Raw genomic sequence first — 18,421 nt, 5'->3', positions numbered from 1 at the left:
ATTTTAATAGCAACTTCTGAGAGGGAGTTGAGTAGATCAGTCAAAATGAAAACCTTGTGCCGTGAGGAAAGGGCAGTGTTTATGGTATTAATTGAGTTCTTTCAAAGGATTGATCAAGCCAAAGTGGAATTCATTGGCCTCTGCTCTGATATACAAATATAAATCTAAACCGATTGAAGAGTCTAAATGTTTCATCAACCAAGAGGCTTGACCACACACAGCCTCTTTCCTGAATGAAACCTCAAACTACGGTATGTGCTCATCTTCACAAACTACCCACTGCACACTTACAGTAAAATCTACTGATTCCACATTGGCCTCATCAGTCACCTTGGAAGTCACAGAATCAAGAAGAGGCAAGTCATCCTCAATTCAGAGTAATCTCCTAGGAAGAAGAGAAGAGTATTAGGCTGGGAGTCTGAATCAGTCTTAGTCAATTAGCATAATCTTCTAAGTCATTAACAGCCAAACAGTCAACAATTCTTGATAATATCTGCAGTGTATCTGAAACAATAATATATTTGGAGGTGTTGTATCGAGAGCTACACTATAATATTTATTTCTCACACTTGTCCCAATGAAATTAATGGGGTGAGGTGTTGCTGCATGATAATGACAGTGTTCTGTATACTCCTGATGTGAACTGTGTCTTTATTCTCTGCAGCAATCTGCATTCTGCCATGTCTGAATGGAGGCCTGTGCTCAGCCCCGTACCAGTGTGACTGCCCACCAGGATGGACTGGCTCAAGGTGCCATCACGGTAAGGTCACTTCGGACTCTGATAATGTTGCTTTCCAAATTAACTTTAAATGAATCTCGCAGCCTTGTTGGCCCAGGGTTGGGGCACTGGGTCTTGGAAGAGCCATCCAGTTGGTAATTGGTTTATTATTGTTAGATGTACCAAGATACAGTGAAAAGCTTCAGTGGGCATGCCACCCAGACAGACCGTTCCATACATTGGTACATCGAGGTGGTACAAAGGGAAAAACAACTGGGAATGCAGAATATACTGTTACAGTTACAGAGAAAGTGCAGTGCACATAGTCAATAGAGTGCATGTGCTATGACAAGGTGAGGTCAAGAATACATCTTTATGGTATGAAAGATCCATCTGCCCTGCACCATAACCATTTTGCCCAATAATTTCTTTCGTTTTCAAGTCTCAGATTCCCTTTTGAAAATTTATATATAATCTGCTTCCACACTTGTTTCACTCCCCCAGACCGGTATTTTGATAATTGTTCGTAGCCTGGTTATCCAGCCTCCTGAACAGCAAATAGTTTCTGTGCCCTTGTTCCATCAAAACTTTTAATAGTTTTAAATTCCTATCCAGAATATCCCAGCACTGTCTTGTTCAAAAGTTAGAAGCAGTTTCTACAAAAAGGCAGATAACCAACAAAACTATATTTTGTGAAGATTTGCACAGTTGAAGTCAAACGTATCCATGTCTCTGAATTGCATATAAACTGTGATAGATTGAAGAGCACAGGATGCTAGAGATAGGATATACAGAGTTCATATGTTTATTGCCAACTGTACTCTTTGTCTAATTGAACTATTTTCACTTTTGCCTTCTGTTAGCGGTGTGTCAGACCCCATGTTTAAACGGTGGTAGATGCATTCGACCAAATCGGTGTCAGTGCTTGCCAATTTGGAGTGGTAGTGACTGTTCCAGGTAAGTTGAGTTGTGTTAATGTGATCTTTCATTACAAGAGTTGAGGAAGACAAGGACCTTATAGTGAGGTCAAATACCAGGTCAATGGCACATTAAACAGAACAATTGAAAAACCCTTTCACTATAGTTGTCTACAAGCTGACTTGAGCCAATGACACAGGACTCTACAGCATACAAAACAGCATCTCTGCTGATGGCCTCCATAAGGACTGTTTGACTCTTTATCAATATTTTTGTTTATACTGAGTAATACTTTAAACACAATGTTAAACACAATTGCTGCCTGGAAATTCCTGTTGGATTTTCAAAGTAGGGAAGGGTAACCTGTCTGTTTGACAATAGGCATAAAAGGCAACATCTGTTGTGGAGAATGTGTTTGAGGCAGCTGCACTGGAATATCCTGCACAACATTTCTCCATGACAACACCCATTATGTTGAAATACAATTACCACAACACTTGAATCCACCAAATAGCTGAAATGCTTGAAACAGCAATAGAAGTTGCACCTTCTCTTCTGGGGCAGATTTACTGCAGTGTCCTCACTGTTGAATCACAAGCCCCATTCAGGAATAAGGTGCACAGAAGATAAACAGCTAGTGTTGATGAGAAGGATTTGGCAGATACAAGGGCACTGGGAACACAGACTCGTTGAGTGATAGACAGCACCATACCTGTTACTCTGCTTGGTCAATCTCATTACGAGGACTCCACCACTGCTGTGCTAAAGTGTTGTGGAAGACACACAGTGCTGGTGGAACTCAGCAAGTCAGGCACCATTAATGGAGAGAAATGAACAGTTGACGTTTCCACACAAAATGCTGACAGTTTTCCTCAATGGATGCTGACTTAGAGTAACAGAATCATTGCGAAGTACAGTTCTTTTACAGTATGGGATTCCCAGTCAATATGTGGAAAGTTAAAGTCACCTACTTTAAAAACCTTATGTTTCCTGCAACAGTCTGAGATCTCTTTGCTAAGTTGTTCCTTTAAATCCATCGGACTGTTAGGTGGGCTGTAATATAGCCCCATTAATGTGGTCATACCTTTCTTGTTTCTCAGTTCCACCCATATCGCCTTACTAGATGAGTTCTCAGTCTGTTCTGATTGAGCACTGCTGTGACATTTTCCCTGACTAGTAATGCCACCCCTCTTCATTTAATCCCTCCTGCTCTGTCACGTCTAAAACAACAGAACCCCAGAATACTGAGCTACCAGTCTGCCCCCTCCTGCAACCAAATCTCAATAACAGCTACAATGTCGTAATTACAGATGTTGATCCATACCCAGGGCTCATCCATCTTTCCTATGATTCTCCTTACATTGAAATATACACAGCCTAGGACACTAGTCACACTATGCTCAACCTATTGATTCCTGTCTTTGTCTGAATCAGTCTGTCTCCACAGCCTCTCTACTATGTGTTCTGGCATTCTGGTTCCCATCCCCCTGCAACTCTAGTTTAAATCCCATCATGCAGCTTTAACAAACCTTCCTGCTAGGATATTAGCCCCCTCCACTTCAGGTACAACTGTCCCTTCTGTATGGGTCCCACCTTCCCTGGAAGAGAGCACAAGGATCCAGCAATCTTATGCCTTCCTTCCTACCCCATCTCCTTAGCCATGTATTAAACCATATAATCTTCCTAGTTCTGGCCTCACTAGCAAGTGGCACAAGTAGCAATCCTGAGATCATAACCCTGGTGGTCCTGCCCTTTAACATATCACCTAACTCCCTGAACTCACTTTGCAGAACCTCATCACTTATCCTACCCATGTCGTTGGTACCTACATGGGCCACAAGTTCTGGCTATTCACCCTCCCACTTAAGAATTCTGTCACCTGCCCTGTCTCATTCTCGAATAGCAGATCCAGTGTTGTACGCTGCCTTGTTGGGACTTCTACATTCTAATGAAGGAAACTTTCCTGAACACATTTGACAAACTGCATCTCATCTGCTCCTTTTATAGAATGGGATTCGCTGTCAAAATGTGGAAAGTTAAAATCACTTAATAAAAAACAACCTTATGTTTCTTGCAACAGTATGTAATCTTTTTACAAATTTGTTTCTCTAAATTCCTAGGACTATTGGGTGGTCTGTAATATAGCCCCATTAACATGGTCATACCTTTCTTATTTCTCAGTTCCACCTATAATGACTCACCTGTCGAATTCTCCAGTCTGTCCTGACAGAGCACTGTTGTGACATTTTCCCTGGCTAGTAGCACTGCCTCACTTCCTTTAATCACTCTCACTCTGTCACGTCTAAAATAACTGAACCCCGGAATACTGAGCTGCCAGTCCTTCCCTTCCTAAAACCAAGTCTCACTCATGTCCTATCTATCACCCCTTCGGCCTCACGAATGATCCAGAGTTCATCCAGTTTCAGCTCCAACTCCTTAATGTGGATAGTTAGAAGCTGCAGCTGGAAGCACTTCTCACAGTTGTAGTCATTAAGGACACTGGAGGTCTCCTTGCCTTCCCATTTCCTGCAATGAAAGCATTTATCTATCCTGCCTGGTATCACTACTGTCCTAAATGAACAGATATAAAGAAGAGAAGGAAAACAAAAACTTTACCTATAGCCTTTCTTTTCTTTGATTTCTCTGACTGAAGCCTCAAAGAGCTAAAGCCTCTGACTATGTCCACTCAGCCTATAGCCACTGCGCTTGCCTCTGCCTTCTTTTAATTTGCTCTTACCAATCAATCCAAAACACAGATTGGTCACCGGCCAGAGCTCAGTTACGCTGCTGCAATCCACTGCTGCATTTTTCTACTCGAGCAGTGGACCTGAGTGAAATCCCTTCCTCTCAAACTTCTGATGTTGGATCAGTCGCTGGTCAAAGCTCAATTACTGTTCGTTCAACATTTTGTGTGTGTTGCTCATGACTTCCTGCACCTGCAGAATCTATTGTGTCTAAGATGTAGTGTACCTGTAATTCTGTGCTGCTCTTATGCTTAACTAATCCAGCTCACTCTTGGCCATTTCCATCAATGTTCATACATTCAAGACAACCCAAGACTTGGCTGCCTCTAAATGAATAAAGGAGAGATTTATCTCCCTCAGACTTGAGTCCTATCTCAATTGGACTTGGATCTAACAGATAGGCTCATGTACCATCAGCAGAAATATTTGTGCTTGAGCATCTACAGTAGGACTTTACACCACAACATCCATTTCTGTGCCACCCAAATTGCGATATGCACTGTTGCAGATTGCCATGTAACTAAATCAGAATTTCTCTTTTACAGGAGGAGGAAATCGTCCTACTTTACCTTCTCATAAAGACATATCCTGCAAAGACTCTGCATTAACCAAACTACGATAAAACGCAATGTCACCATAGCATTTAACTAAACTGTTATCCGTTTAATGTTTGAAAGCCTGGTATATTTTGATATTTTTCTGTGAAACAAAGTTGTATTTTTTCATATGGTAATATAATTTTTTAAGAAAGTTATATAATGTTGTAAGGCCTCCTTGGCAAGTTATGAGCTTGAGTTTTTATACCCATGATTGCTGAAGCTTTCAGACTCTAAGCTCCAGGCCAAGTGGATTTATTTTAAAGGAGTGGCAGTTGTAAAGTTTTAATTCCCAATGTTGTAATTGTTTTCAAAACCAGAATATTTCCAGTTACACTGGCCTTTCAAAACTGCAGGTACACCTGTATTCAATCCCTTTATATTTTCAGATTGATACACAAGCTAGTTTAGTCCGTATGTACCATCAGACACCCATCAATACTCTTCAGCGATTGTCTGCCTGGAACCAGTAATCGCATAACCAGGACTTGTGATATGTACATGTTCTCTTATGTATGGAACAACAAGGGCAGAACACGTTGCACTATCATTTTTCTGTAGTCATTTCATTAGCTACTTGCCTTTTGTAACTCTACATTTCCAATCCTCTTTGTTCAGTTAGTGCTTAATAAAACAATCGTGAAGCAACAACTTTTCTGCCACTTTCTTGACTTCCAAAAGAGCCTTATATCCAAAACATCAGAATCCTACAATACTTACGCTAATTTAGTCCATATGTGGATCTCAGACACGTAAAGTCAAACTGCCCCACTCCATATCTATTTGAAACAACATCAGTGGCCATCTCTAATATTACTTAATATGTATATATGGATTCAATAAGTGGAAGAAATCCTGTATGAACACTTTCTTTCCTGCATCGTCACTCCATAAATAAAAACAATAAAGTTGCAACAATGAGGTTCTGCTGTTACATTTGATCTTTAGCATTTAAAAATGTGATGTAATGTTGATTCAGGGAGCCTCTCTCCAGAGTGACTGCAAATATCATCAGCTTGTGTGTGCCAAATAAAGACTTTTATACTATCAGCTGCATGTCTCTCTGGAGGCTTTCTTTGACAGTAACAACACCTCCTTCCTTGCAAAATTGAAATAAGGTCTTTTTTCTCGATTTTACCAGTTCTAATGAATGATCTTTCACCTGAAATGTTAACTCTATTTCCCTCTGCATATGCTGCATTTTCAGTATCTGGAATACTTTGCTTTCATTTCTTCATAAGACAATGGAGGATGAAGCAAAGATTGCACAGTGGAATCAGTAGGAGTGGACCCATTTGAGTGAAGGTGACATAGAGGCTAAGAGCTGTAAGCTAGAAGGTGATAGGTGATGCCAGATGAAGGGGAATGAAGTGTGAAGCTGGGAGGTGTGAGGTGGGTAAGGTAAAGGGATGTGAAGCAGAAGGAATCTGATAGGAGTGGACCGTAGGAGAAAGGGACAGAGTAGAAAATAGAAGCAAAGAGAGGAGGGAAGGAAAAATGCAGGAAATGGATATTCATGCGTTCTTTTGTCTGCATTCTCACTCTCCAAATGCTGCCATTCACTTATCAGCCAGATAATCTTGTATCTTGCTTATCCCCATGGCACAGTGCCTATGAATAGTATTCACCCACTTCCCTTCTTGGAAGTGTTCATGTTTTATTGTTTTACAACATTAAATCACAGTAGATTTAATTTGGCTTTTTTTGACACTGATCAACAGAAAAAGACACCTTTGTGTCAAAGTGAAAGCAGATCTCTACAAAGTGGTCTAAAGTAGTTACAAATATAAAACACAAAATATTAATATGACATACCTAATCATCACTGGTGCAGGCAATTGGTTTTAGAAGTCACATAATTAGTTAAATGGAGATCACCTGTGTGCAGTCAAGATGTTTCTATTGATTGTAGTAAAAAAAAATACACCTGTATCTGGAAGGTCCAACTGCTATCCTGGCAAAAACTGCAACGTGAAGACAAAAGAACCCACCAAGCAACTCTGCGAGGTTACTGAAGAGCACAAGTCAGGAGATGGATACAAGAAAATTTCTAAGTCACTGAATATCCCTTGGAATACAGTTATTTCTATAATCAAGAAATGGAAAGAACTTGACACAGCTGTAAATCTGCCTAGAGCAGGCTGTCCTCAAAAATTGAGTGATCGTGCAAGAAGGGGACTAGTGAGGGAGGCCACCAAGTGACCTATGACAACTCTGGAGGAGTTACAAACTTCAGTGGCTGAGATGGGAGCCACATTTCATTGCACATACAGCAAATGAAGACCAGGTGCTTCACCAGTCACGGCTTTATGAAAGAGTGGCAAAGAGAAAGCCACTGTTGAAAAAAAAACTCACATGAAATCTTGGCTAGGGTTTACCAAAAGGCATATGGGAGGTTCTGAAATCAGCTGGAAGAAGGTTCTACAGACTAGTGAAACCAAAATTGAGGCTTTTGGCTGTCAGACTAAATGCTTGGCGTAAGCTAAACACTACATCTCAGCAAAAACACACCATCCCTACCATGAAGCATGGTGGTGGCTGCATCATGCTGTGGGGATGTTTCACCGCACCAGACCCTGGAAGGCTTGTGAAGGTAGAGCGTAAAATTAATGTAGTAAAATACAGGGAAACCCTGGAGGAAAACCTGATGCAGTCTGCAAGAGGGAGAACTGTGACTTGGAAGAAGATTTGTTTTCCAGCAAGACAATGACCCCAAGCATAAAGCCACAGCTACATATGAATAGCTTAAAAACAACAAAATTACTGTCCTGGAGTGGCCAAGTCAGAGTCTGGACCTCAATCCAATTGAGAATTGTGACTGGACTTGAAAAGGGCTGTTCACTCACAATCCCCGTGCAATCTGACAGAGCTTCAGCAGTTTTGTGAAGAAGAATGGGGGAAAAATTGCAGTCTCCAGATGTGCAAAGCTGATAGAGACCTATCCACATAGACTCAAGACTGTAATTGCTGCCAAAGGTGCATCTACTAAATATTGACTTGAAGGGGGTGAATAATTATGCAGTCAATTATTTTCTGTTGAATAATAATAATAAATTTAGACCAATTTGCAGAAATTTGACACGAGTCTTTTTCTGTTGATCAGCGTCAAAAGAAGCCAAGTTAAAGCCACTGTGATTAAATGTTGTTGAACAATAAAACATGAAAACTTCCAAGGGGGCTGAATACTTTTTACAGGCACTGTACGTATTGTTCTAATACTCGATAGGAACCTTATTGAATTGTAATATTTTTCTGATGGAGGTTGCTAATGAAATTCCGGTGCCATTACCCCATTTAGGACAATGTAAACTATAAATGTATGCACACTGCACTGCTGGAATGGTACCTTATGAATTCAAATGAAAGGTAATTTGTATAGTGAACACACAAAAAGATCTTTTAAAAAATTTATTCATTTATGGGATGTGTGTGTCGCCAGCTAAGCCAGCATTTATTGCCCATCCCTAGTTGCCCTTGAATAGGTTTGTCATGAACAATAGATGCAGACATAAAGATATCCCAGGATAAGACATGAATAGGGTCATATACCATCCGGGAGTCTCTATTGCATTCATAGAATCTCATGTCTACATCTCTAACTATGGAATACCCCTATCGCTACTTGCAGTCCTCTTCTCTCCATCCCCCCACTTATCTTTTGATCAACAGTATCCAAAATAGTATACCTATTATTGAGGGGATTGAACAGCGGGCTAATCTGTACTGGTTGTCCATTTCCCTTCCCTCTCTTGACAGTCACCCATTTTCCTGCCTCCTGCAGTTGAGGGACGACTACCTCCCTGTAGCTCCCGTCTATCATCTCCTCAGTTTCCCGCATGAGTCGAAGGTCACTGGGCTGCAGCTCTCGCTCCTTAACGCGTTCTCTGAGGAGCTGCTGCTCAATGCACCTGGTGCCAATGTGTTTATCCGGGAAGTTGGAAGTCTCCCAGAATTCCCACATCTTCCACAACAAACGCAACGCGGCTCTGGAGCTATTCTCACTGCTCCAACTATATCCATCCAGCAGAATTGTGATGATGAAGTTTGCTTCAGAAAGAGCGTATGTTTGCTCTGGATCTGCCGAAATCCCCAGCATTAGTGAACATTTTGAATTGTGCAGTATGTATTGACGGAATCAGCAACTGCATGTCGCACATTATGAGTCATCTCTGACCAAGTACCTACACAGCTGGGCCACAGTGAGCAGATCACTAACCAGCCAGAAGAGTTGACAGCAACTGGACATTAAGAAAATTATTCTAATATTATTGCTATTATATTTTGTCAATTTCCCCCACTCAATGTGCCAGTAGAGATGACTCATAATGTGCGACATGCAGTTGCTGATTCCGTCAATACATACTGCACAATTCAAAATGTTCACTAATGCTGGGGATTTTGGCAGATCCAGAGCAAACATACGCTCTTTCTGAAGCAAACTTCATTATCACAATTCTGCTGGATTGCCCTCGTCAGGTCCACTTTAGCTGGCTTGCAGTGCCTGGTGTGAAGCCACTTACTTTACCTTCTACTTTCACTGTCCAGTTGGTAATTATCAGCACTTGATAAGTACCTTCCCATCCAGCTCCCAGTAATTCCTTATGTGGTTTCTTAATCAGGGTCCACTCACGATGAATCAGTGTGATGAATCCTTCTGTTGGATCACTTTAAGTGACAGAATCCCATTGAGAAGGAGACTGCACAGCTTGAGTTAATTTCACACAATAGTTACTGTAACTAAACAGTTTGCCATAATGTGTATATCAGCCTTTCTGAGATCGAGAGCTCCAGGCAATGACATAGGAGGTCCTGTTGTTACCTCGAGTGAACTTAATTTAGTTTCCTTGTTTGTGATTGCTCTGATGCTCTTTAAGACCATAGGAAGTGCCACCGGCATACATGAGGTGTATGTCTCATGATCAACTCTCCTTGGTGCACAAATATATCAGTGTTGTCCCAATTCTGCTCACCAGACCTGGAATATCTAGCAATAAAGTGCTGTCTTTTTTACCTATCACAGGAGTTCTCTGGGGTCATTCTGGTAGCAGTTTACATTCCACTTCAGGCAAATGTCATGCAGGCTTTAGATGATCTGAGCAATGGAATCAACATGCACGAAACAGCACACCCTAATGCCTTCACCATCGTTTTAGGAGATTTTAACCAGGCCAGTCTGAAAAAAATCACTAAGCAATTACCATCAACAGATCACTTGCAATACCAGAGGAAACAACACACTGGACCATTGTTACAGCACTATTAAGAATGCCTACCGTGCTATTCCACACCCTCACTTCAGAAAGTCTGATCACCTCGCTGTACTTCTACTCCCCAAGTATAGGCAGAGACTGAAGCCTGGAGTACCAGCAGTGAGGACAAAGAAGGTTTGGACAAGGGAAACACAGGAGCACCTACAGGACTGCTTTGAATCAGTGGACTAGACTGTGTTCAGGGATTCACCTTGAGTATGCTGCAGTTGTTACCGACTTCATTAAAACCTGTGTGGATGAGTGTGTGCCTACAAAGACTTACTGTACATTCCCAAACCAAAAATCATGGATGTACTAGGAGGTACATCATCTGTTGAAGGCTAGATTTGTGACATTCAAGTCTGGCAACCCAGGTCTGTACCAGAAAACCAGGTATGATTTGTGAAAGGCTATTTCAAGGGCAAAGGGACAACTTCGAATGAGGTTGGAGGTGATATCAGACGCACGGCAACTCTGGCAGGGACTGCAAGAAATTACTTCCTACAAAGCAAAACCCAATAGTATGAATGGCAGTGATGATTCACTACCAGATGAACTCAACACCTTCTATGCATGCTTTGAAAGGGAGAACACAACTACAGCTGTGAAGAACCCTGCTGCACCTGATGACCCTGTGATCTCTGTCTCAGAGGCCGATGTTAGACTGTCTTTAAGGAGAGTGAACACTTGCAAGGCAGAAAGTCCCGATGGAGTACTTGGTAAGGCTCTGAAAACCTGTGCCAACCAACTAGCAGGAGTATTCAAGGACATTTTCAACCTCTCACTGTTATGGACAGAAGTTCCCACTTGCTTCAAAAAGGCAACAATTACACCATTGTCTAAGAAGAATAATGTGGGCTGCCTTAATGACTATCGCCAGTAGCACTCACATCGACAGTGATGAAATGCTTTGAGAGGTTGGTCATGAATGGACTGAACTCCTGCCTCAGCAAGGACCTGAACCCACTGCAATTTGCCTATCGCCACAATAGGACAACAGCAGATGCAATCTCAATGGCTCTTCACACGGCAACACAAACACCTACGTCAGGATGCTGTTCATCGACTATAGGTCAGCATTTAATACCATCATTCCCACAATCCTGATCAAGAACCTGGGCCTCTGTACCTCCCTCTGCAATTGAATCCTTGACTTCCTAACCAGAAGACCACAGTCTGTGCGGATTGGTGATGATATCTCCTCCTCGCTGACTATCAACACTGGTGCTCCTCAGGGGTGTGTGCTTAGCCCACTGCTCTACTCTCTGTATACACATGACTATGTGGCTAGGCATAGCTCAAATACTATCTATAAATTTGCTGACGATACAACCATTGTTGGTAGAATCTCAGGTGATGATGAGAGGGTGTACAGGAATGAGATAAGCCAACAAAGTGGGGTCACAGCAACAACCTGGCACTCGATGTCAGTAAGACGAAAGAGCTGATTGTGGACTTCAGGAAGGGTAAGACGAAGGAACACATACCAATCCTCAGAGGGATCAGAAGTGGAGAGAGTGAGCAGCTTCAGGTTCCTGGGTGTCAAGATCTCTGAGGATCTAAACTGGTCCCAAAACATTGATGTAGTCACAAAGAAGGCAAGGTAGTGGCTATACTTTATTAGGAGATTGAAGAGATTTGGCATGTCAACAAAGACACTCAAAAACTTCTATAGTTTTACCATGGAGAGCATTCTGACAGGCTGCATCACTGTCTGGTATGGAGGGTCTACTGCACAGGACTGAAAAAAGCTGCAGAAGGTTGTAAATCTAGTCAGATCCATCTTGGACACTAGCCTACAAAGTACTCAGGACATCTTCAAGGAGTGGTGTCTCAGAAAGGCAGCGTCCATTATTGAGGACCTCCAGCACCCAGGACATGCCCTTTTCTCACTGTTACCATCAGGTAGGAGATACAGAAGCCCAAAGGCACACACTCAGTGATTCAGAAACAGCTTCTTCCCCTCTGCCATCCAATTCCTGAATGGAATTTGAAGCTTTGGACACTACCTCACTTTTTTAAATATACAGTATTCCTGTTTTTGCACATCTTTTAATAATCTATTCAATATACATAATTGATTTACTTGTTTATTTATGAGGGGTGATTGATAAGTTTGTGGCCTAAGGTAGAAAGAGATGAGTTATTAGCTTCAAACTTTCTGCATAATCACTTAAAGAGTTGAACTGCATGTGCATGTAACGAGAGCTGTATAACTCATCTCCTTCTACCTTAGGCCACGAATTTATCAATTCCCCCTCATAATATTACGTTTTATTTTATTTATTATTTTTTTTTTCTCTCTCTGCTGGATTATGTATTGCATTGAACTGCTGCTGCTAAGTTAACAAATTTCACGTCGCATGCCGGATAATAAACCTGATTCTGATTCTGACGTTATACAACCATAAGATTCATCGCCTAACAGATAGCCACAAAACAAAGGAACCCAAAAACAAAACCTATATATATGAAAAAAAGACTGTCTAACACTCAATATGCAGAGAATTTAAAAAAATACATCATGTCCATAAGAAAATAAGAGTACAATAACCCATAAAAAGACCATCAAGCACCCAATGTGCTAAGAAAAGAAACGTCATGCAAACAGTAACTGCAAGCAAATAGCATTTCTGAATTGAAATCCACAGAGAGAGCCCGACACCCAAAATTCAACGCTGTGGAGCAGCAAACTTGATCGGCCCATACCTTGCCTCTGGCCTGGCGCTTAACTCTCCATCAGCTTCTGTTGCTGTGAGCAGCGATATGAACCAGCTCACTCCTCGCCACCCTGACCTTTTCAACTTGGCCCAGCGCTTAAATCTCAGCCCGAACAACAGAGACTCTTTTCCTTGTTCAATGTGACATGGCACTCCCCATTTAAGAATATAGCCCACGATCGGAGTTATTGCTCTGTGTGTGACAGTGGCTTGCTGGAATAGCTTTCACCCCCATCTCAAAAACTTGTCCCCTATTACCAGTATGTCTAAGTATCCTTGACACTTTGGCAAAGTAATGCATGCGCGGATTCAACCAGCCGGAAGTTGAGCATTGTTCACCTCGTGTCTCGTTCATTCGCTTCTTGTGTTGTGAGTGAGAGGAAGGAGTTTAAGGCTAGTAAGGGATGGTTGGCTAGCTATGTAAAGCACTACAGCCTCAAGAACTTAAAAATCCCGGGAGAATCGGGATCAGCTGACCATTCCCAGAAGAGCTACGATGGTTGCGTCTGTACTGAACATGTACAAACTTTTTTTTCTTGTTATTATTCCCTAAACAATACAGTAACAACTATTTACATAGCATTTACATTGTATTAGGTATTTTAAGTAATCTAGAAATGATTTGAAGTATACGGGAGATGTACATAGGATATAAGCAAATACTACGCCATTGTATATATGGGACTTGTGCATCTGCATTTTTTGGTATTCTTGGGCGGGTCCCGAAACCAACCCCCACAAATAAGGAGGGCCGACTGTGGTATGCTTGTAAGGGTAAAAGTAGAAAAGGTGGGGCAGATTCACTTAATTGAGGTAGCTTTCCAACAACTCCCTTTAAGCAACATACTTTTAAACTGATTTAATGAACTACAGATTTCACAATTTTCAGAAGAACTCGGCAGATTTAACACTCTAGAAGCTGGTAGAGTACCTTTAAGCAGATGGAAGATCATCGCCGTGGCCAGAAGTGAGGCGGGAGGGGGAGGGGGTTCTCTAGGCCAGGCTGAAACGCAAAGGAATGACGCACCCTCTAAGCAGCATCTTGTTAGCAAATGTGAAATTGCTGTAAAACAAAATTGAGGACCTGAGGGCAAGATTGCTGCATCAGAGGGAGATAAGAAATTGTTGTGTTTTGTGTTTTACTGAGACATGGCATATTCAGAGTATGCCAGATATGGTGATCAGACCCAAAGGCTTCTCGATACATAGGATGTGCAAGATAGACTGAACTATTGACTTGGAAAAGGCAAAAGTTTCATGACAAACTTTGTGGTGCTCCAATGTGGTGATTTTGTCATATTCTTGTTTCCCCGACCTTGGAACACCTCACAATCAAATGCTGACCATTCTACTTACCAAGAGAGTTCTCCTCCGTGATTCTGACCATAGTTTACATTACCACCATCGTCCACAAGCAGATACTTGAGATACTACGTGATGCCATCACCAAACAAAACACGGTCCACCACGATGTATTTCAAATCATAGTCAGGGTCTTCAACCAGGCTTGTTTGAAGAAAACTATGCCCAATTACTATCAGCAGAGGTTCCAACACACTAGACCATTCCACACTAAGATAAGGAATATCTACCATTCAATGCCCAGACTGCATTTCCGGAAATCTGATCACCTGTCTGCCCTTCTCCTACCTGCATACAGATAGAAGCTGAAGAGCAAAGTTCCAGAGATTAGAACAACTAAGAGGCGGTTGTGGGAGGCAGAGGAGTGGTTATCAGATTGTTTTGGGTTGGTGGACTGGGCTGTGTTCAATGACTCATCTGTAGATCTGAATGAATACACAATTGTCACTGACTTTAGAGAAACAGTTGTAGACTAGTGTGTCCCCACAAAATCAATCAGAGCCTTCCCCAACCAGAAACCCTGGATGATCCATGAGATCTGCAATCTGCTGAGGACCCGATCAGAGGCATTCAAATCTGGCAACCAAGAACGTTACAAGAGGTCCAGGTAAGAAATCTGGAAAGCTATCTCATAGTTGAAGTGGGAATTCCAGACCAAACTTGAATCAATCAAGGATGCTCGACAGCTGTGGCAGGGCTTCAGTTCTATCACTGACTACAAGTGAAATTAAGTGACATAGATGACAAAGGGTCTTCACTTCCAGATGAGCTCAATGCCATCCATGTTCACTTTGACCGTCAAAACATGGAAGAACCACCATGAACTCCCACAGCCTCCAATGATCCTGTGATTTCAGTCTCTGAGGCCAACGTGAGAGCATCCTTCAGGAGGGCAAACCCATGGAAAGCATCTAGCCCAGATGGGGTATCTGGCCGAGTACTAAAGACCTGTGCTGATCAACTGGTTCGAGTAACCTGCTTCGCTATCATCCATGGTGAAGAATTGTTTTTTTTGACAGGTTGGTGATGAAACATATCAATTCCTGCCTGTGAAATAACTTGGATTCACTCCAGCTTGCAACAGGTCCACAGCACATGTCATCTCATTGGCTCTTCACTCAACCCTGGAACATCTGGGCAGCAAAGATGCATACATTAGGATGCTCTTCATTAATTACAGCTCGGCATTCATTACTGTCATCCCTCAAAACTAATCAATAAGCTTCAAGTTTCCCAAGCACCTTCTCCAGAGCAATCACAATACTCCAAGTGCCGTCTGACCAATACCTTATAAGCCTCAGCATTAAAGCCTTTCTCTTATATTCTAGTTCCCTCAACATAAATGCTAACATTGCATTTGCCTTCCTTGCCACCAATGCAACCTACAAGTTAATCTTTAGGAATTTTTACACGAGAACACCCAAGTCCCTTTGCACCTCTGATTTTTATTTTACTTGCTCCTCAGTCAGAAAATAGTCTATCCTTTATTCCTTTTACCAGAGTTTATGACCATACACTTCCCTACACCATATTCCATCTGCAACTTCTTTGCCCATTCTCCTCATCTGTCTAAGCCCATCTGCAGACTCCTTGCTTCTTCAACACTACTGATTGCTCCTCCTATCTTCATATCATCCACAAATTTGGCCAGAATCCATCAATTCCAACATCCAAATCATTGACATATAACATGAAAAGAATCAGTTCCAACACTGACCCTTATGGAATTCCAATACTCACTGGCAGCCAACCAGAAAAGCCCCGCTTCATTTCCACTCTTTGCCTCCTGCCAGTCAGCCAATCTTCTAGCCATGCTGATATTTTTCTTGTTACACCATGGGCTCTTATCATGTTAAGCAGTCTTATCTATGGCAATTTGTCAAAGGCCTCAGATAATCTACCTGCATATTGAAATCTCCCATGATTAGCATAACATTATCTTTATTACATGCCTTTTCTATCTTACATAGTAATTTATATCCTGTATAGAGTTCTGTATATAACTCCAATCAGGGTCTTTTTACCCTTGCAGCTAGTTAACTCTACCCACAAGGATTCTACATCTTCCTATGCTATGTTACCTCTTTCTAACGATTTGATTTCATTTTTTACATAGAAATATAGAAACATAGAAAACCTACAGCACAAAGTTGTGCTGAACATGTCCCTATGTTAGAAATTACTAGGCTTACCCATAGCCCTCTATTTTTCTAAGCTCCATGTACCTATCCAAAAGTCTCTTAAAAGACCCTATCATATCCGCCTCCACCACCGTTGCCGGCAGCCCACGCACTCACCACGCTGAGTAAAAAACTTACCCCTGACATTTTTCAGTCCTGGGAAAAAGTTTCTGACCATCCACACGATAATGCCTCTCATCATCTTATACACCTCTATCAGGTCACCTCTCATCCTCCTTTGCTCCAAGGAGAAAAGGCCAAGTTCACTCAACCTTTTCTCATAAGGCATCCTCACCAATCCAGGCAACATCCTTGTAAATCTCTTCTGCATCCTTTCTATAGCTTCCACATCCTTCCTGTAGTGAGGCCACCGGAAATGAGCACAGAACTCCAAGTGGGGTCTGACCAGGGTGCTATTTAGCTACAACATTACCTGTCGGCTCCTAAATTCAATTCCATGATCGGTGAAGGCCATTACACCGTACACCTTCTTAACCAAGAGTCAACCTGCGCAGCTGCTTTGAGCGTCTGATGAACTCAGACCCCAAGATCCCTCTGATCCTCCACACTGCCAAGAGCCTTACCATTAATACTATATTCTGCCATCATATTTGACCTACCAAAGTGAACCATTTCACATTTATCTGGGTTGAACTCCATCTGCCACTTCTCAGCCCAGGTTTGCATCCTATCAATGTCCCACTGTTACCTCTGACAGCCCTCCACACTATCCACAACACCTCCAACCTTTGTGTCATCTGCAAATTTACTAAACCATCCCTCCACTTCCTCATCCAGATCACTTATGAAAATCACGAAGAGTAAGGGTCCCAGAACCGATCCCTGAGGCACCCCACTGGTCATCGGCCTCCATGCAGAATATGACCAATCTACAACCACTCTTTGCCTTCTATGGGCAAGCCAGTTCTGGATCCACAAATCAACGTCCCCTTGGATCCCATGCCTCCTTACTTTCTAAATAAGCCTTGCATAAGCCTTATCAAATGCCTTACTGAAATCCATATACACTACATCTACTGCTCTTCCTTCATCAATGTGTTTAGTCACAGCCTCAAAAAAATCAATCAGGCTCTTAAGATACGACCTGCCCTTGACAAAGCCATGCTGACAATTCCTAATCATATTATACCTCTCCAAATGTTCATAAACCCTGTCTCTCAGGATCTTCTCCATCATCTTACCAACCACTAATGTAAGACTCACTGGACTATAATTTCCTGGGCTATCTCTACTCCCTTTCTTGAATAAAGGAACAACATCCGCAACCCTCCAATCCTCTAGAACCTCTCCCGTCTCCATTGATGATGCAAAGATCATCGCCAGAGGCTCAGCAATCTCCTCCCTCGCCTCCCACAATAGCCTGGGGTACATCTCATTCGGTCCCGGCAACTTATCCAACTTGATGCTTTCCAAAAGCTCCAGCACATCCTCTTTCTTAATATCTACATGCTCAAGCTTTTCAGTCTGCTGCAAGTCATCACTACAATCACCAAGATCCTGTTCCATAGTGAATACTGAAGTAAAATATTCATTAAGTACTTCTGCTATTTCCTCCGGTTCCATACACACTTTCCCACTGTCACACTTGATACGTCCTATTCTTCATGTGATATCCTCTTGCTCTTCACGTACTTGTAGAATTCCTTGGGGTTTTCCTTAATCCTGCCCGCCAAGGCCTTCTCATGGCACCTTCTGGCTCTCCTAACTTCCTTAAGTTCCTTCCTATTAACCTTATAATCTTCTAGATCTCTAACATTACTTAGCTCTCTGAACCTTTTGTAAGCTTTTCTTTTCTTCTTACTAGATTTATTACAGCTTTTGTACACCACAGTTCCTGTACCCTACCATAACTTCCCTGTCTCATTGGAACGTACCTATGCAGAACTCCACACAAATATCCCTGAATATTTGCC

At 42.1% G+C, this 18,421-nt stretch overlaps 1 protein-coding gene across 1 annotated transcript in view; it reads left to right on the top strand.

The window, feature by feature from the left end:
- svep1 (sushi, von Willebrand factor type A, EGF and pentraxin domain containing 1) overlaps positions 1 to 6,026 on the top strand; it is a 289,678-nt gene extending 283,652 nt beyond the window's left edge. The window contains exons 46-48 of the mRNA XM_073048583.1: positions 665 to 760; positions 1,582 to 1,675; positions 4,926 to 6,026. Coding sequence (XP_072904684.1) covers positions 665 to 760; positions 1,582 to 1,675; positions 4,926 to 4,959 — 224 coding nt within the window. The 3' untranslated portion in view covers positions 4,960 to 6,026. The remainder of the gene's footprint in view (positions 1 to 664; positions 761 to 1,581; positions 1,676 to 4,925) is intronic.
- The last annotated feature ends 12,395 nt before the right edge of the window (positions 6,027 to 18,421 follow it).

The sequence above is a fragment of the Hemitrygon akajei genome, chromosome 6, assembly GCF_048418815.1.
Source record: "Hemitrygon akajei chromosome 6, sHemAka1.3, whole genome shotgun sequence".
NCBI lineage: Eukaryota > Metazoa > Chordata > Chondrichthyes > Myliobatiformes > Dasyatidae > Hemitrygon > Hemitrygon akajei.
This window is presented reverse-complemented; position numbering and strand designations above follow the sequence as displayed.